This window comes from Emericellopsis cladophorae (assembly GCF_022114955.1).
Source record: "Emericellopsis cladophorae strain MUM 19.33 chromosome Unknown NODE_43_length_196915_cov_126_952037, whole genome shotgun sequence".
In the NCBI taxonomy this organism is placed as follows: Eukaryota; Fungi; Ascomycota; class Sordariomycetes; order Hypocreales; family Bionectriaceae; genus Emericellopsis; species Emericellopsis cladophorae.
Genome location: NW_026250968.1, coordinates 37,394 through 56,760, shown reverse-complemented (window position 1 = coordinate 56,760; position 19,367 = coordinate 37,394). Strand labels below are relative to the sequence as shown.

Here is a 19,367-nt window from a genome sequence, read left to right as displayed (position 1 = left end):
GCGCTAACTGCGTACGGTCTATAAGAGTGGAGACTGGAAGCCATGGACGGGATTTCGACGCGCGATATCCGTTGCTATCATATGATGTTTGTGCCTGAAATCATCCATCTGGCAGGAGTCAGGACAGCCACTGTGTTGCGCGCGACGACTACTACTGACAAAGTGTTCACTCAACAAAATCACGCGCGACCTTGGAAAAGAACACTATATAAGCTATCAATGACTAGTACAAGTAGATCGCAAGACTAATAACCTACTACTTCGTACATCTGGAGTCTGGACATCCGCGACCGGCTGGTGGGGCAGCTGCATTGACGTCAGACTCTGGCTTAGGTACGGTTTGCGGCGCGGACTCCCTCCCACCCTGGCCCGTTCAGGGCTGCGTGCAGCTGATACGGGTAGATCCTCGCAACTTTCCTCGCGCCTTCCATATCCACAGAGATTTGCATGTGCCTGTCCCTCGGATTGTCGATTTACGCTGCTAGCCGATGAGCGCACGCCATCTTGCCATTTTCGCATCATCTCCAGCAATAGGCGCCCATGCTCAAGTCGCAACTCTGCACTACTGGATCAGCTCGTGGTACGCCCCGACCGAAGTCAATTTTCTCCCGTCCTGCAAGGGGTCGACAACACTTCGCGCAAGCGCTGAGCTTCGTCCGCCGCCGTCGCAGCGAGAACGTTCACCCACAATCATGGCGTCGACGTTGAGGCGTCGGTTGCTTCCAGATGAACGTGGAGCCGAAGTGCCTCATCGCGAGGACAGCCCAATCGACCAACCTACCACACACGTGCACGTCGTCGAACAAAAGCCAAAGAAGAGCAAACGCCGCAACACATTTATATTCCTTCTCGGTAGCTTATGTGGAATCGTAGGCGCGGGGTTCTTTGCATCGAGCAACGACTTGATAGATTTTCCAGAGTTCGGTGAGATCAGCGTGGACAGTATACTGGATATTGTTCCGCCGGGGTTGGTCAAGGATCTGAGAGACTTTGTTCAAGGGGAGCGCGCCGTGGCAGAGACATACGATTCCTTCTCTGTTGGAATGCAGGCGCAGGCAGAAGGGCTCGAGGCCCACCACCCTATGATCATGGTGCCTGGTGTTATTTCTACGGGTCTCGAGTCCTGGGGCACAGCCAACATTTCAAGAGCATACTTTCGGAAGCGACTTTGGGGAAGTTGGACGATGATGAGAGCATTGGTGATGGATAAGGAGATCTGGAAAAGGCACATTATGCTGGACAAGCGCACCGGTCTCGACCCGCCCATGGTGAAGCTGCGCGCTGCCCAGGGCTTTGACGCGACAGACTTCTTCATTACGGGCTACTGGATATGGAATAAGATTTTCGAGAACATGGCCACCATTGGCTATGACCCGACAAACTCGTACACCGCTGCCTACGATTGGAGACTCGCCTATAAAAACCTCGAAGTTCGTGACCGCTACTTCAGTAAACTCAAGTCTTACATCGAGTCGGCGGTCGTCTTTGATGGGAAGAAAGTTGTCCTGGCTTCTCACAGTATGGGAAGCCAAGTCGTTTTCTACTTTTTTCACTGGGTTCAGTCAGAGTCCGGGGGCAGAGGTGGGCCGAGCTGGGTCGAAGAGCACATCAGTTCCTGGATCAACATCAGCGGATGCATGCTTGGGGCCGTCAAGGATCTCACTGCCATTCTGTCCGGAGAGATGCGCGACACTGCACAGCTCAATGCCTTTGCCGTTTATGGACTGGAGCAATTCCTTAGCAAAGAGGAAAGGGCCGAACTGTTTCGCGCCATGCCAGGCATATCGTCAATGCTTCCGATGGGAGGTAACGCGGTCTGGGGAGACGCCGACTGGGCGCCCGACGATCAACCAAACCAGAAGGTCTCATATGGCTCCTTTCTTAACTTTCGAACCGGTAATAACTGGACAACACCAGCCCACAATCTGACAGTGCAAGAGTCTTTGGAATATCTATTCGATACTACCGGTGACTGGTATCAGAATCAAATCAAAGGCAGTTATTCGCATGGCGTCGCGCACTCGAGAGCCGAAGTTGAGGCCAACGAATTGGACCAGACAAAGTGGGTCAATCCTCTGGAGACCCGATTGCCGTTGGCTCCAAGCCTCAAGATCTACTGCTTTTATGGTGTTGGGAAGCCGACAGAGCGAGCCTATTTTTACAAGTCGCCAGACCAACCTACCCAGACGAAACTGAATATAACAATCGACATTGGCCTTACCGAAGGCAATGTTGATCACGGCGTCATCATGGGCGAAGGTGATGGCACTGTCAACCTATTGAGCACAGGGTACATGTGCAATAAGGGCTGGAATATGGAGCGCTACAATCCCGCGGGGGTGAAGGTCACCGTCGTGGAGATGCCCCATGAACCGGAGCGCTTCAACCCCCGAGGCGGACCAAGGACGGCTGATCACGTCGATATTCTGGGCCGGCAGAATCTCAACGAACTGATTCTTCGCGTTGCGGCCGGCAAGGGCGACACCATCAGTAGCCACGTTGTCAGCAACATTCGTGAATACGCGGCCAAAGTCAAGATCTACGACGAAGAGAGCGTGCCTGAAGCAGCAGACAATGCGTCTTAGGAAGACGTTCCCAGCGTGCTCTTGTTTTTCTTCTTGGTGGTCATGACTGAAATCGGCTTGTTCCGTACTCGCAACTGTTTTTTGCTGAGAAATGGAGCAGGAAATCCATGACGCTTGGGCCTGTAATATTTTATGATAATAGCGCTGCTTGAGGGCGGTGGTCTGTCGGCCTTGAGGTTGCAAATAGAACCTGGTAGACATTGTATATATGATCGGGAAATAGATGTCCGTCGACGCACTTCTGTAATTAATTTATGATTAAGGATCGGTCGGTATTTCGACTGTCTAAGGCTGGTGGTAGTTAATTCATTACCTTGCCTTACCTGAGTCACGTCCGTCACTGTTAATTACCCCACCAATAATCAAGAACACCACGACCTCCGACTTCCAACCCACCAAGGCTGGAGGCTCTCTCGCCTGCCTGTAGTTTCGCATTCCAATAATTCATGCCGATATTGATTTTCACATCATCTTACGCCAAACAGCTGTTGTAGACTCAAACCGATCCGCCTTTCGACATTGTTCTATCGAATCCTTGTTGGCCAGTGCATCTCAGTTTGACCAGATGCTGCGATCGTCGCGCCATTTGTCCTGTGTGAAGTATGGCGGACGCCGAAAGGGCAACGTTGTCTCTGGAAGATGAGGAGCAGTGCTGGTCAGGTAAAAAGCCCCCGCAACTCTGTCATTCTCGTACGACTCACACGCTGCGCAGACCTGGCACAATGCATCGCCTCTGTCTGCGAATCCCACGAATCGATCGATGATGCGCTCCGCTCCTGGCTCGACGCCACGACCCGACTCCTCGACGGCACGAACTCGCAGGGCGATGTCATCAGCTCGAGCCATATGCTAGTGGAGAGCGCACTGTTCCAGGACAACAAGGTCTACATCCGTACACAACTCATCCACAGCCTCTTGCAGGAGGATGAAGCGAGTCCGTTATCGGCGATAGCATGCCTGCTACTGCTCGACGGCAATCACGAAGAGAGTTTGTTCCCGCGCATGATTGAGGAGGCCTGTTTCCCACGGCTTTTGGAGCTCATCAATGGACAGAGGGACGGCGACCCCCGGTTGCACCGCTTTCTGCTGCAGCTAATGTACGAGATGTCGCGAATGGTAAGGCTACGACGGGACGACATTCAGCTGGTCGACGACGACTTCATCCATTACCTCTTCAGCATCATCGAAAATCTGTCGGACGATGTCCACGACCCGTACCACTACCCGACGATCCGTGTGCTGGTGAGCCCACTCGAGTTCCCACGGAGTTACTTGGCTGATTTTGTCGCAGCTTGTTCTGAATGAGCAGTACATGTTGGCGTCGACCGAGTCTGACGACCCGGATGAGCCTCCTTTGACAAACCGCATCGTCAAATGTTTGAGCTTACATGGTCCCTCGTATCGCACGTTTGGGGAGAACATCATCCTCTTGCTGAACCGCGAGACAGAGACATCGCTGCAGCTCCTCATCTTGAAGCTGCTTTACCTCCTTTTCACCAACAAATCTACGTACGAGTACTTCTACACGAACGATCTGCGGGTGCTTCTTGATGTCATCATCCGCAACTTGATGGACTTGCCGGACGAGAAGATCTCCCTGCGGCACACATACCTGCGTGTCCTGTATCCACTACTCGCTCACACGCAACTCAGTCAGCCGCCTCACTACAAAAGAGAAGAGATCCTGAGAGTTTTGAGTCTACTACGCGGATCACAGAACGCCCACTTTGCCCCAGCGGATGAGACAACACTGCGGCTCGTGGATCGCGTGGCCAAAGTCAAGTGGCTCGACAGTGAACAAGGCACGGGCGAGGCTGAAGTCGCTCGCAAGATTCTAGGGATCAGCCTCTCAAGATCGCAGACCGCCAGTAGTATAAGTGTTCACGATGTTGCTGGCGTGAGGGAGAAACCTGGTGTGCAGACTCCTAGTCGCAATGACGGCGAGAATGGGAAGGGTGATGGCCAATGTCTTTCAGATGGAGCTGTTGTCAGTGCAAAAAAGCCCGTGCCTGATGTGCCAAAGCACCGCCACGGCATCCCGTTTGCACAGACGGCAAAAAAAATACCTCCAAAGGCACCACCTCCTCGAAGATTTGGGAGGTTGAAGTCGGCACAGCATTCTCCTGTCGACACGATTCCAGAGAATGGTCTGGAGAGCAAGGTCAGGACAGATCCACCGACTGATGCCTAACTTTGTGTGTCCAGGACTTTACTTGGAGGGGATACTGCTTTTTGACATTGTGGCCGGTGTATATGAGCTGAGCTCTGATTTGAATGTCGTTTGCGCACCTAGGAGGTGCTGGGAATATGTACAGGCCATAAGACGGTCAGCTGGCAGGCTACAATTTTGCATAGGCGCCTAGCGTTAAGAGTCTTCCGATGGATTTGCCATCGAGGAATCCCGATAGAAATCAACTTGTAATTCGGATAATCGAAATCCATCATCTCCATTCCCCCTGCCGGCGGTATGTACCGTCAGTAGACTACATGTCGTTCGCCAGCTTATGACCGAAAGCTCAGGTTTTCGTCAGCAATGAGCTAGAATTGAACGAAAAAATGGCGTTGACGTCTTAACGCCGGAGGTAGAGGCCTCTACTGCGTACATACAAGTCGTAGCTTCAAGGGCGAAAGTCTATGCCCGCGAATGGAGAGCACGAGCTTGCGAGGCGGGCGGGGGTTATGCAGAGCTTGCCAGGGCTGGAATAGATGTTTGCTACATTGCTCTGGTGTAATTTCGCGATGTTCCTGCTCTATGCAAGGAACCAAATGGCTGCTGTACTGGGTAGGCGGATGCTCAGATTTCCTCGGCCTAGCCTGAGAATAGTGCAGTGGGTGCTCTGCGGCTTCATCGAGAACAACGGTCCTGCGACGGACGCGGACTGGACGCGGGGCAGGTGGGGCCGCGTGGCTGCCGTGAGATTGAGATCAGTGGATACGTCATCGTTCGTTCCCCAGGGAATGGACTGGACGCTGCACAGCACTGAAGCAGTGGACGACCTACCTGTAGGCTGTTCACAGGCGTCTTGGGGACCATGTCAATCGGTCACCAATTTCTGCCGGTCCATGTCGACGCCAAGCTTGCCTTAGTATCGTCTTGTCAAGGCATCATGCCAATGGGGCAATTCCCATCGCGAGTACGTCAGAGTTGGGTAGCGACGAGCGACATGAGACCTGATCGCCGGGAACGGTGGCATTCCACGTAGGTCACTCTTTCGCCAGCCAAGAGCGCCGACATGGCTCGGCATGGGATCCGTATCTATTTCTCCTCTGCCTTAATAGCCCTCCCTGCTTCCGAGTATAGTAACACTGCCGTATCTACTGATCTGATCTTCAGGGTCTTCTCTCTATTTCGTGGGTCTGGCGCATTCGACTGCCTCACGAAGCTTGTCGTTCTGTACAACGGCTGCTTGCACGGCACGGCGAATAAATCATTGAACCATTTGGAGAAACTTGTCTGCCTGCGCAAGAGCAGTTCCAGCCAAGTGCGACGCTTCTGCGGCGTCTGCTCGGTGCAAAGGCTACTTGTTGGTAGGTAGCTGGTCGTCGACTCGTCGTCGTCAAACGGGGCGGCGGCGGCGCACTAGCTCTAGTGCCAATCCTCCACTATCGACCGCTACCGAACACGATTGCGTCAACACCTCATCGACAATTGCCCACATCTTCTGCCCAGCGGGATCGCCAAAAGCAGTCCGATTCCCCCTCCTTCACTCACCCCTGCTGCCGAACAGTTGAATGCTTACACCCATTGCCATTTGCTTGCAGATCCTCTTTTTTTCTTACCCTCTTCCGTGGCTTTTCGTTTCGCGCGCTGCCACCCCAGCAACCCCCTCGTCGTAGTTGCGGACGAGCAGACGACGATCCTTGCTATCGCCGGTCAATTGTGTCTCGCCCAGTATGGAATATCCTTCGTCATCAGCAGCCCACCCAGGTGTCGACGGCCACCCAGCGAACTCGTACAACGGCGTTCATGATGCGGACTATGCCCCTCAGTCAAACAACGACGTAGTCAACTACAATCCTGCATTCGACAGCAGCCAGCAGCAATACAACGAAAATTACCCAGCCGGTGGTGGTCGTTTCACCGAGGAGTGGGACGCCAGCCAGCGAGGAAGCTCCATTATTGACGGAGGGCGCAACGGCGCCGCGCCGCGCACGGGAGGGAGCACGATGGAGCGCTCAGCTTCGGTCCACAGCTACAATGCCGGCGACGAGGAACAGCTTTCGACGGGGAAGTTGCCCAGCAGAGGCAATACCCTTAAGAAGAAGAGCTCGATGCGCCGCAGCGGCAGCCTGGGACGTGGAGGCAGTCGTCGCAGCGCGAGAGCTGGCAGCGTAAAGAGCCTTGTCCTCCAGTCCTCCTCGGACCGCGACGAGTCCCACAGCGCCTTTTTCTGCCCTGTGCCTACCTCTGGTAACCCCACTGAGATCCTCATTAACCGATTCCAGTGTAAGTGTATTCTTCTCTCTGTTCTGCGACCGCACTTTCTGACAATATGCAGCTTGGAGAAAGGTCCTCAAGGATCTGATCGCGTATTTCCGGGAGATTCAGCACCACTATGAGCATCGTGGCAAGGCCTTGATCAAGCTTGCCAATACGTCAAACAATATCCAGAGTCCGCCAGGCTTCCTCAAGTCGGCTGGTATTGATGATGCGCTTCAATTCCTTCGGGTGTACAACAAGAACGCCATCTCGGAGGCCAATAAGGCCAGGGACATTGAGGAAGATGTCATTCTGGCCTTGACTGGCCTGCGGAGCGATCTCCAGCAGAAGATCAAGGAGATCAAGAATCTGTCAGGGGATTTCAAGAACACAGTCGAGAAGGAGATGGACAGCACTCGCAAGGCTGTCCGCCACCTGCAAGACGTGCTCGGAAAGAATGAGGCCGATGACGCCAGCACGACCGGCAAGCAGGACCCATTCCTCCTGCGTTTAGCCGTTGATCGGCAGGTAGAGCGTCAATTGGACGAGGAGAACTATCTTCATCAAGCGTACCTCAATCTCGAGAACTCCGGTCGTGAGCTCGAATCAATCGTCGTGGGCGAGATTCAGAAGGCTTACAACGCCTACGCTGGTATCCTCAAGCGCGAAGCAGACAATGCGTACGGTGTCATCGAGGAGCTCCGCGATGGCCCTATCTCAATGCCCAAGGACCAGGAATGGATTCACTTCGTCACCCACGATGAGCAGTTTGTGGATCCCACGATCCCACTCCGTTCTGCTGAGCAGATTCACTATCCGGGTCAGGAACATGTGGCTGCGCAGGAGATCCGTGCCGGGTTGCTCGAGCGCAAGAGCAAATACCTCAAGAGCTACACCGCAGGATGGTAAGTCCATGCAACAAAACTCGTAGACAACTTGCTAACCAGGTTAGGTACGTTCTATCCACCACCCACCTTCACGAGTTCAAGTCGGCGGACAAGGGCCAGGCGCCCGTCATGTCGCTGTACTTGCCCGAGCAGAAGGTGGGCTCGCACTCTACAGGCGAGGGGTCATCCAACAAGTTCGTGCTCAAAGGGCGCCAGACAGGTACTTTGCACCGCGGACACACATGGGTGTTCCGTGCCGAGAGCCACGACACGATGATGGCCTGGTATGAAGATATCAAGGCTCTCACAGAGAAGACCCCTGAGGAGCGCAACCAGTTCGTGCGACACCACTCTCGCAGCTTGAGTCAATCCTCGCGCCGATCGGCCCGATCGGCTAGCAGCGACGGGCTCAACGACGACGATGACGAGGAGCCATTCTCGGCAGGAGCGCAAATCGACGTTAACCCGGGTCCCAGGGGCGACTCGGCGTCTCGGCGATCTCAACCAGGTGGGCGGTTTCCATCTGATATCCAAGTCAATGCACAGCGTGGCTTACAAGCCCCACGATCGACATCTAGTTTAAGCTCCAGTGCTCGGGAACAACAGCGCCAGCATTCGGATGCTCAGGCAATCGGTGCCGCCACCGCCCTTCCAGGATCAGCCATGGGAGCCGCCGCGTATGGCCAGTACGAGAATGAACACGACCAGCGCAACTATGGGGGGTTTGATCAAGCTCCTGTTGACGAGCCTTCCAGCGCCGTCATTGCCAGTCACGAGGCGCAATATGATGGTGTCAACCCATACACAAGCGAGCCAGCAAGATACCCCGAGCATCAGCAACAAGCGCAGGAACAATACTACCAGCAGCCAATGCAGCAGCATGCGCAGCAGGCAGGTTTCATGGGTCAACAGCAGCCTCAGGCATATCACCAAGATTCGACGTTTGTTGCACCTGTCATTACTTCACTTCCAGAGCGAACAGCTCAGCCGGCTCATGTCGAGGAACCACAAGGCATGAACTCCGGAAGCGAGCCTCCTCTTGCAGAGACCCAAGGTCAACAAGCCAACGGTAGCGCATATGCCCCGACTGCGACCGGTGCCATCCCGAACAAGGCAGACCAAGTGCCTGCACCAGAAGCCTCTGGGTCCGACGTGACCGCGGATGGCACTCAGGTCGGAGACGACGACCTCCCCAGGCGACCGACCAACCAGACCTCGAGGAACGAGAGTGTGAACACGATTTCCAATCTACACGTGCCCGGCGGCTACCCCCGGAACAGCATGGCATAGATGATTTCCCTTCATTACGTCTTTCCTTGCCTCTTTATCGTTTGCTTCTCTATGGATTTCACTGTATTGCTCCAATGGTGGATGGGAAATGGATGGTTTGTACAAAGCGCGGTCCCCTAGACGCTTGGTCTCGAGTCTTCAGGATAACAGTATATTCTTTGTGTAGTATCTCTATTATTGCAGCTTCGAATTGATTATCTGTCTTTTGAATCACGCCTCTCTTCGTGACCTGGTGAAGCATCAGACCGCATTTTCATGTTCTGAAGTCCAGTCTCCGTGCAAAGAGGTACATCGGCAGCGCAACTATGTAGAATTGATGACAGACTAGAAGAATTCACCACAGTTAGGAATTGTTTCCTCCATGTCAATTGCGTTATACCCTTTTCTTCCACAGGTTTATTATTCGCACTCATCATTGCTTCCGCCATGAAGCGTGGTGGTACGTAAATCCGGCACGACTATGTTCCGCAGTGCGCTACCAATCACGAGCCACACCCGGCTCCCAGAGCTCGCTACGCCGAAATTTTCCACCAGGCACAAAAAAAAGTTCCAATGCGGAAGCCATACCGGGATCTAAACATTTGAACCACCCGTATTGTCCGACCACACAAACGAAATACGGAAAATCCGGATCGCGAGATACACCCAATTGCATACGTCCCGAACGCAGCGAGCAACAGCGATCAACGATGTCTTTCCGTGGAGGCGGTCGTGGCGGAGGCCGCGGTGGCAGCTTTGGCGGCCGTGGTGGTGGTACGTTTTGGGACCCCCAAGAGCCTCGCTCGCAGTCCATTGTGAGAGGCATGTCATAGGTGCAGCCGCTGACGCTCCGAACAGGTCGTGGAGGATTCCAGCAGAGAGACTTTGGACCGCCCGCACAGATCCTTGGTAGGACATCCCTTGCCCTCTTGGTTGGCCGACATTGGTCACGGTGAACGGAAGCAGGCAAGAAGAAGAAGAGTGGGTGGCTGACTTTTGGACACACAGAGATGGGCAAGTTCATGCACGCCTGCGAAGGCGAAATGGTCTGCGAGTCGATCAACCCCAAGGTCCCCCACTTCAACGCCCAGATCTTCCTCGAGAATAAGACCGCCGTCGGCAAGGTCGACGAGGTCCTCGGCCCGATCAACCAGGTCTACTTCACCATCAAACCCTCCGAGGGCATCCAGGCGACATCTTTCAAGGAGGGCGACAAGTTCTACATTGGAAGCGAGAAACTGCTGCCGCTCGACAAGTTCCTGCCCAAGCCCAAGCCCCCGCCTGGTGCGCCCAAGCCCAAGCGCGCTGGTGGAAGGGGAGGACCTCGTGGCGCTGGCCGCGGAGGACCTAGGGGTGGCTTCGGTGGACGGGGAGGTGGCGGTCGCGGAGGCGGCCGTGGAGGCAGTGGATTTGGTGGTCGCGGAGGCGGTGGCCGTGGCGGTGGCTTCTCGCGTGGTGGTAGTGGTGGTGGCCGCGGCGGCGGTGGGTTCTCTCGTGGAGGTGGTGGCCGCGGCGGCGGTGGCTTCTCAAGGGGCCGTGGTGGCTACTAAGGGGTGGATGTTCAAAGTACACATATGTGCAAGAAATCTCGTTCAGGGTGTATGGGATAACCGGCGTTAATGGGGACATTTTGCTTTCGGTCTACTGAATCAAGGACTTACTACCACCACTGCGATCAACATGTCACGTCTTCGTAAGATGGGCCTTGCGTTCTCGCGCTCCGCAGGCACCGTTTCTCTGGTGAAAGCTTCGCATGGGTATCATGTTTCTGTTCCAATCGTCGATCTATATCACATGCCGATAATCATGTTCGGTCGCTACTGCTGCTTCAATGCGTATACGTAACCAGCCATGCGCTTCTTCGTTTCTGTGCCAACACACTTACATCCATCCTGCTCTCATCCAGTGTAAGTGAAGATACGTCATATTGTTCCTCGTCTGCATGTGCATCCATGGTACGACCTAAGGCTTGGGAATACGAATGGTCCTGCTCACCATGAGGCACCCGTGTGCGACGAACACCAGCACAATTGGGTGAACCTCGAAAGCGGTACCCTCAGCCCACACACCCAAAGGCAGGTCCTGGTGAATCCAGCGCTGGTACACCCAGTATGCCATCACGGCGTCCACGCCCAGTGATGTCGGGATGGGGGTGCCCTCAAAGAATTTGCTCTTGCCGGTCGCGTCCTTGGGGAGAGTCGAGACAGTGACGTTGAAGCGCGCAAGACGAGTGAGGCCGCAGAGTACGAAGAAGGTCAGTAGGACGGTGTCGTTGAAAGAGCGCATGCCGATCGTGAAGGCCACCATGGCGGGGGCCACGCCAAAAGAAATCTGCCCCGGTCAGCCACTGAAGGTCGCGCGATATCAGAACCGAGAACTTACCAGGTCGGCCAGGGAGTCAAGCTCCTGGCCCATCAAGCTGCTCTTCTTCCTCCAGCGAGCCACCTTGCCGTCAAAGGCGTCGAAGAAGAACCCGAATGGCAAGAAGGCCAGGGCCAGCCAAACTTGGCCCAACTCGTCCGCGTCACCCAAGGTATACCGCAGTGACGAGAATATTGACATTGTTCCGCAGAAGCCTATCGCGGGACGTCAGTCAGCCTGCTTACACTGCAGTGGAGGGAAATCTCTTACCGTTCATGAGGGTGATGAGGTCGGCAAGGTGCATGGCGCGTACCAGAGAGAAGTGGCCCACGTCGGCGGACAGCAACATCTTCTGCTTATCCATACCTAGGTTTGATTAGAGAAAAACACTTTAGGACCTGCTCCGAGATAGATCTCTTACCGCCTTCTGAGCTTGCGTCTTTCGCAGCGACTCCATTGGAGTTGGTAGAAACCCGTTTTGACATGTTTCGCTCGTGTACGGTCGGCTGTTTCTTGGTTGTAGTTTCTGACGTGTGCGGGTTGAGATGATGATTCTTGAACAATGTAAGAATAGCCAATTTTTTAGAAGATATTTGGAGTCAACGGAGGCTGTCCGCTACTTATTGCCCAGAGCGTCACGTTTGTCGCTGGTAGTGGGGAGAACACAATGAAGTCATTGCGTGGCTGCGCTAAAGCTTGATTTAGCTCCTACCTCAAACACGTGACACTGTTGAGCGTGGTGAAGCGATGTCACTTTCTCTATAAGCAGCTTTGTTCTCAAGTTTCTTGAGAGATGGGTGATTATCAAAAGCCTGCGACTTCAGCAAACAGCAGTATGATAGCTCATGATCCGCCGCTTAGGACTAAATATCAAGGTAACTTAGTGTTTTGTGTGGTATTGACAGTGCCGGAGAGAGGGCATGCTAAGGACGTGGCCACCATTAACCATATTAGCGCCAGGCGCAGTAGCTGGCATTGCTTCACATGCTTGGACCGTACTGTCGATTTGTAAGGCTCATTCATAGCAAGGCTATATTGAATGATATGTGCTGCATTGTATTAACGTGTATGAGTATTCTATGCCTATGCTGCCTTGCCCACCCATGCTGTGTCAGATCTCAGAGGAGTGATATCCTCTACACTAAGTCAGAGGTTTCAACGCCAAAGTCAATGCTCCCCAAGAAGCCCTGTTCTCCCGAGCCAGTGATTGTAGAGAGGCTACAATTGCGTCCGTTTCGTGGATTGGGTCGATAGGTCAGCGACGGGGACACTTGGACAATGTCTCGGTCACTCCGCGTCACAAACCCTGCGCTTTGGCGAGACATGTGGAGAGTCCCGAGGCGTGAATGTTGATAATCCAATTCATCGCTTGATCAAGATGGAAAAGCCATCGAGCCATGACCCGCAAGACCCTGAAACACCGCATATACCGAATCCTCGTGGAGGCATGAGCGTATAACTGAATAGACTGATTAGCAGGCACATGGAAAACATGTCAAAGGTCTGCTTACCCATCTCCCCCATGCGGGTTACCGAAGAAATTGGACCTTCGCCCTTGACTGGTCAAAACCTGCAATCCATCTATCCAGAACCCAGCCCTGACATGGAAGCCAGTAATTGTCTCGCCACGTCGAACATCTAAAATTGGATGTCAGTACTTGCTCACCACGTGTCCCGCCATGTGCTTACCAAGCTCAACAGTGTCTCCCTCGGGTTTGCCTCCTTTCTTGCCGAACAATTGTGACGACCCATCGTCATATGTGAACTGGAGGCCATCCACAGCCATGCCGTGGTACACAGTAACCCGGGATAAGGTTCTCTTGGAGTTGATGGCACTGTCGAATACGACTTCATGTGACTGGGACCCATCCATAGATGAATGACCTAGCCTCATGCCACGGAACGCATGACCACCTCCTTCCAGCTTCACGCAAGATTCCTTAGAAATAAACTGTTTAACATCATCGACTTCCGCGGAACCGCCAGCATGAGACTTGATCGATAACCTGATTTTGCCCTTTCTCTTGGCCTGCGGGATCTTCGCGCGCAGGTCAGCCTCAGCGATTGAGACCTGCCGACCCGCACCGTTGGTGTCTGGCCACTCGAGCCAAGTGTGACACACATCATCACCTTCAGCAAAAATCTCGATGAAGGCTACACCTGAAGGTGCAACCACCAAGATATTGCCGTTTTCGGAAGGGTAGGCCTGTATACTTGCGTCGGCATGTTGAGGAGGATCGTTGGGTGTTCTGAAGGCTGCATGTGCCCTGAAGCGCAACGCGTCCAAACGATGCCACTCACACTCGTCTGACACGAGGCAAAGTCCGCCCTTGCACTTCGATCGTGTGGAGTAGGCCTCGCGAGCTATAAAGCTGCGATTGAAAACGACGTAGTCTCTCAGCATAATGCCACTCTCCTGATGAGGACAGCCGAACAGGTGGCCCACTTCATGCAGGTGAGCGCCGATTCCTATGTTTGCTGCTTCCCAGGAGCTGCCAGCTTCATTGTTGTCGTTGGCGAGGTAGTTCGTGTCCGTTGGCGTGCAGTCTGTAAAGGCAGGTACCACCTCTTCGAGACTCGATGGGTAACTATACAGGCAATGCGATCCAAAGATGGAGAGGTGCATCTCGCCAGATCCACCTCCCAGTGCCGCATGCCCAGCCAATATTTTTTGTGAAGCATCCCAATGCGCATCCATGAGCAGTACGGTCACATAGAGATGCTGTCCGGGTCGCGGGTTGAAGTGTTGCCTGACCGCTTCCATTGCAACTTCAAACAAGCCGTCTTTGTCGTTGGCAGACTTATGCTGCTGCGCCATGTTGAGATCGCGAAGCTCGGCGACAGTTTTGTCGGAGCGAATTATGTTGATCTTTGCTTCTGATCTTTGCCTCCCTTTCTCGCGGTCGCGGTGATTGGCAGTCCCTGAGGTCCATTCTTCCTCAAAACGGAATGTCCGGCGCCCAAATTTGTGTCGCAGCATTTGTTCGGCTGTGAATGATTGCCACAAGTAGGCGGCCATGCGAAATTTGTTGACTGCCGTCTCTAGCCCGTTCCCTTCCTTCTCAATGCGCGCCGGATGCGTGTCAAACGTGCCTGGTGAGTCTTTCCCTAACATGATGGCCAGGTGCAAAGGAGGCGCATCCAATGAGGGTATCATATGCAGAGTGAGATAGGAGACGTGGATTGGGTTCGACGTAGACGAGTTTACCACTTTCGGGCTGCTGAACTCGAGTCTGATCTTGTTTGGACCCGGGCGAAGATAGACAAGAGCTTTCCAGTGCGAGCTGCAAACTGGCCAACTGATGGGAGGAAAATCGTCATCAAGCTTCGTGACTGTGAGGTTGCCGTCAAGCGAGTGCTGGTTGGCGTCGCCGATTGTCCCATGCAGGAGTATAACCTTTTGATATACCTAGATATGTTAGAGAAAGTTCTCATCGTGCCATGCCAGCAATCGCTCGTACAAATATCCCGTCCTGCGCGTTGTCTATTCTCGGAGCGTACTGCGAGACAGGCAGGTTCGGGCGCCCGTGTATTGACGGCGTGCCCAAGCCTGACATGCTCGACACACTGTATCGATTGGTATTTGGGATGGCGGGCTTTTGAGACAAAGTGCTTTGCGATGCGTTCGGCGTGTCCTTAATCTGTAAGTCAAGAGCAGGGTCGGAGTGGTGGTTGATCGAGGCTGGAGTGACAGCACCACTAGACGCGCCACCTGTGCCCTGACTGTTCGCGCCGCCTTCGCTAGAGTCGTCTGTCGTTGAACGTTCGGTCCGGAAGCTCGCCCTGGAGCGCCGTCGGAGGCTCTTAAGGAATGTCGGTGCCATTGTCGTAGCCGAAAAAGGATCCGAGAGTTACTGAATGAGCATTGATGCAGTGGTGACGGCTGTGCAAGCTCTAATGGTTACAATGGTGGTGTGATGTTGCGCCGTGATAGAGTGTTGAAAGGGCAAACGACCGACGGCGAGCCAAAAGATCGCTAACTTAAAAGTAGGAACAGGATCGGGTTCGAGATTTGTACAGACAGTTCGTCGACAATCGCTGCGAAAAGCACGGGGTGAGCGCGCTGACACGTCTCGAATCGGAAGCAGATCAGAAGGACTGGGATACGATATTGAGTTCGACAATTGATACACAAAGGTTCGGCAAATGCTGATTGAGGAGGTCGATATCTTCAAGAATAGGGAGGTTCTAAGGTGCGAGAGAGATTGGGGACTTGACAACTTGGAACGGTTGGCCTTGGCCGCGTGGGACGTTCTGGAGCTGCCAGGATGGGGGTGGATTTTCCAAGAAGTCGATCTTGATGTGGATCGCAGCTTGATGGAAGCCACGGACGGTCGCCGAATCAATTGATCAAGTGTCGATCAGACATGGACTGTTGGGTTGTGAAACTCAAGTCAGGAGCAGGAAGGCTCAAAAGGCAAAGAGAGGAGCGACAGCACCCTTCGCAGTACTGCGTCGTGTTGAAGATGCTGATTGCGGTTTCTCTCTTTCCTGACGGGGAATTAATTAGGTGTTAGTCCTGGTTGGAAAGGTCTAATTATGACGTCACCAGTTTCCGCATCGAGACTGGAGCAACTCACCCACGCGCAGCGTAAGACAAGTCCAGGGACCAAGTGAGGAGCAGCAGATGGAGAAGATGGAGTGGATGATTCAAAGATAAAAAGTAGGCAGATAAACAAGACAGCGAACTATCATTAATATGGGAAAACATGAGAATGCTGTTGCAGGCAAGGCAGATCCCGGACGCACTTGCACGAAGATCAACATCCCCTCTCTTGATCTAACAAATACGATGTTAACTGCACTGCCGGATGCAACCATACTATAGCCACTGATCTCGGATCCATGTTTTCCCAACGCTTGGAAGGGCGATGCGGATGTAATACAAGCAGTAGTCTAAAGCCAATCTGCGTATCCCAAGCAGTAGTAGATGCAATATTTCTTCTTAGCGTACGGATACGTGTGACACCTTTATCTTGGCCTTGTCCGAGAAGACGATTTTGTCGCAACAAAAGCTGCCAGGACAGCAGGCAGGCGGCTGCCGGCAGGGAAACTCCTTCACAGGAAATGCAGCACCACACTTCTTGGCGCAGCGCAACGGCATCTCAACGTTGGCTACAAGCTCATTTATGCCCATCAAGGTATCATGTCATGAGCACTGTAATTGCCCGACGCTTGGGGATTCGTTCTCGTACGGATTACGAGAAACCCTTAAATTAAATTCGACGGTCTAAGACACGCATTTCGGGACAGGCACGGCATTCTATGCGTGGTCTATGTGCGAATTCCAGTTGATTTGAGGTTCTCCTGTTCTGGGACTCTGCGCTTTTAATCCCGGACTTCTCAACCGTAAAGCTGAAAGTACAGAGCGCAGTGGTCAGGGAGAACAACCTATCCTGCCAGATCTCGATCGGGCCTTTTGACGAGTTTGGTTGCTGGAGGAGCCGCCTGGCCGCCTGGGAAGCGCATCTTATGAGCCGAAATTTCGGCCACAGCGGGGCCTGTAAGCTTCCAAGCTACTTTATGACCGCAAGCGTCCAATCTGCCTCGAACCAGACACCGAACACATGAGCATCAGGAATTCGGCAAATGTTCGCATAAGCATGCACAACCTGGTGAGAGGTGGTCAGCCATTGGCTGCTCCAGCAGCAGGTCGCTGGAGCCTCGTGGCTTGCGCGTGCAGTGATGTTCCTCCAATGCCATGATCAAGTTCCCTTCCTATTGTAGCTTTGAGGGGCTCGACCACTTCATATTCCTGTGCACGGAATGTTGCAATAAAAGACCCAGGGTAAGTAGGGAGGCCAGACCAGTCCAGTCCGACAGGGAGCCAGAATTCGAAGGTACTGTGCAACCTTGCCTTTCTACAGAGCACAAACCCTGAGCTGAGGAAATTCCATCTAACAGCCTGAACAACGACATCTCTTTATCCATCAAGATCATGGGCAAACGATGACGGGATCACAAATTCACGCTGCTGCACGCACTCTATGCCCCTGCTTGGTGGTGTCCGCTCGGCGCCAGCCTAAGACTGTGTGTGATTGGCTGAATCATTGACACGGGGCCCCTGCACAGGTCTACCGCCGCTCGTTGCAGGCTGTAGCGTGCTGAAATCAGGCCCTTTGTCCAGCCACCAATCCTTCTTCATGTCCATACCAACAAGCTGTGATCTTGTATCGCAGCAACCAGCCCTCGGCCACCACCTTACTTCTCCTATCAAGATTACCTGCGTCCAGCATTACACCACATATCTTGCACGAGCCTCTTGAGTTGGAAAAGGCCACGAAAACCACCGCAAACCATTACCTTCAGTCAATATCCTTTCTCCAGCGAATGATTTCTTCACTCGGTCCCATAGCCATGTCCTCGCCCTGGAAGAAACAACCGGAGGAAGTGGCGGACTGTGTTCTTAAGCGAGCGGAAGTGAGCAAGGTAGGGAAACAACCACTGCGATGCCACAAACTCTCTAACATGTCAAGATTGCCCGTCACCTCCAGAATCGTCTCGCCCTGGCCCAATTCAAGGCCAAGCATGGCTGGGAAGATCTCACCCTTGATACTATCGAACCGAAACTCGAAGAAGAAATGCGCCGCCGGCGAGCTCTCGAACCAGACAACCATTCAGACTCGTCTTCTTCGAACGCTTCTGACATGCCGTACCCCTTTCCTGGCCGCAATAATGCACTCATGAGCTCGCCCTTGAAAGCGCCCCTCTTCTCGGATGCTGTTGGGTCCAGCGGTGGCTCCTCAGGCCATCGTAAACGCACGTACCTGGCCTCATTCGACAATATTGCCAATGGCAATGTGTTCTCGAGCCCGAGCAAAAGGTTCAGGGCGACGCCGACCAAACACAAATCATTTTCAAATAGCGAAGTCATGGGCTGGAAGGAATCCCACCAGCTGGCGCAGTCTTCTCCTATCAAGCCTCGCCGGCAACAACACTTTACGACTGCCACTGGTCCCGATGTGTCCTTTTTTCACAACCGACACCTTACTGAGCTCACGTCGCCCAATTTTGCCGCTCCCTCGGACGATGATGACGAATTTCTCCCGGCGCATTCGTTCAACGTACGCTCCTCGCCGCCTGCGCCTCGCACACCGCCCATGAACACTCGATCTCGGCGTAACAAGGAGAACAGCAGCAAAGCGAATGGCAAGACCGGCGAGGAGGGAGCCGATCTGCTCATCTACCTCGCCAACTCACCGTCACCCGCTGTGAAAAAAGGCCGCAAGCTCATGGAGCCCCCATCTACCCCCCCTCAGCGAGGCAAGAATCTCGACCTGCCGTCGTCCATGATGATGACGCCGGGGGGTGGCAATCTCTTCCCAAACACACCAAGCCAAGCCTTTGACCTTGCTGATTTTGTCAACATCACGCCCAGCCCCGCGCAGAAGACGTGGAAAACGCCTGGCGGTCCTGTAGCCGCAAGAACACCCTTGAGCCAAGCAAGACGGAGGCTCACATTTGAGGAACCTCGTGCTTGAGTGGAGCACTACGGAAGGAGCACTACGGAAACTACGCGGTGGACCACGCGGGACACCCACCCGGCAACATTTTCTATGTACATGATACCACGCTGTCAACTTCACATTAGTCTGCGACTTGTTGGCGTCGGCCCGCCAGCATTCTCCTCATGCGCGATGGAGAATTCGTAATTTTGGACTACGAAGGCCTATCGAGCACTCGATACATGTTTAGAGTCTTCTTGTTTATTTTGGGACTTTTTTGAGCAGGCGTCCTTGTATTGAGTTGCGTCCATGATGAAGTAGGATATGGAAGGGCGGAAGGGCGGTGTCCCCAGTAGATCCTGGCGGTCACGAACACACAGGTAGCGTGAGCTACTCCGAC

The 19,367-nt window shown here is 53.7% G+C and overlaps 7 protein-coding genes across 7 annotated transcripts; 5 read left to right on the top strand and 2 right to left on the bottom strand.

The window, feature by feature from the left end:
• Positions 1-488: 488 nt before the first annotated feature.
• J7T54_007693 (Phospholipid:diacylglycerol acyltransferase-like protein) lies at positions 489-2,585 on the top strand (the record flags this gene model as incomplete). Its single annotated transcript, XM_051508363.1, has 1 exon — positions 489-2,585. One exon carries the CDS (start codon positions 489-491, stop codon positions 2,583-2,585), a length of 2,097 nt encoding a protein of 698 aa, XP_051360506.1.
• Positions 2,586-3,187: 602 nt separating this feature from the next.
• J7T54_007692 (uncharacterized protein) lies at positions 3,188-4,776 on the top strand (the record flags this gene model as incomplete). Its single annotated transcript, XM_051508362.1, has 3 exons — positions 3,188-3,245; positions 3,298-3,827; positions 3,877-4,776. The coding sequence occupies 3 exons, from the start codon at positions 3,188-3,190 to the stop codon at positions 4,774-4,776; spliced, it is 1,488 nt and encodes a 495-aa protein (XP_051360505.1).
• Positions 4,777-6,479: 1,703 nt separating this feature from the next.
• Positions 6,480-9,182, top strand: J7T54_007691 (Phosphatidylinositol bisphosphate-binding protein-like protein; the record flags this gene model as incomplete). The annotated part of the gene is made up of 3 exons (XM_051508361.1): positions 6,480-7,032; positions 7,085-7,910; positions 7,958-9,182. 3 exons carry the CDS (start codon positions 6,480-6,482, stop codon positions 9,180-9,182), a joined length of 2,604 nt encoding a protein of 867 aa, XP_051360504.1.
• Positions 9,183-9,871: 689 nt separating this feature from the next.
• J7T54_007690 (h aca ribonucleoprotein complex subunit 1) lies at positions 9,872-10,711 on the top strand (the record flags this gene model as incomplete). Its single annotated transcript, XM_051508360.1, has 3 exons — positions 9,872-9,935; positions 10,020-10,070; positions 10,170-10,711. The coding sequence occupies 3 exons, from the start codon at positions 9,872-9,874 to the stop codon at positions 10,709-10,711; spliced, it is 657 nt and encodes a 218-aa protein (XP_051360503.1).
• A 412-nt stretch (positions 10,712-11,123) lies between these two features.
• J7T54_007689 (CDP-diacylglycerol---serine O-phosphatidyltransferase) lies at positions 11,124-12,007 on the bottom strand (the record flags this gene model as incomplete). Its single annotated transcript, XM_051508359.1, has 4 exons — positions 11,124-11,492; positions 11,544-11,737; positions 11,793-11,888; positions 11,944-12,007. 4 exons carry the CDS (start codon positions 12,005-12,007, stop codon positions 11,124-11,126), a joined length of 723 nt encoding a protein of 240 aa, XP_051360502.1.
• A 1,166-nt stretch (positions 12,008-13,173) lies between these two features.
• On the bottom strand, positions 13,174-14,637 carry J7T54_007688 (uncharacterized protein; the record flags this gene model as incomplete). Its single annotated transcript, XM_051508358.1, has 1 exon — positions 13,174-14,637. The coding sequence occupies one exon, from the start codon at positions 14,635-14,637 to the stop codon at positions 13,174-13,176; it is 1,464 nt and encodes a 487-aa protein (XP_051360501.1).
• Positions 14,638-17,879: 3,242 nt separating this feature from the next.
• Positions 17,880-19,003, top strand: J7T54_007687 (uncharacterized protein; the record flags this gene model as incomplete). The annotated part of the gene is made up of 2 exons (XM_051508357.1): positions 17,880-17,942; positions 17,999-19,003. 2 exons carry the CDS (start codon positions 17,880-17,882, stop codon positions 19,001-19,003), a joined length of 1,068 nt encoding a protein of 355 aa, XP_051360500.1.
• Between the last annotated feature and the right edge of the window lie 364 nt (positions 19,004-19,367).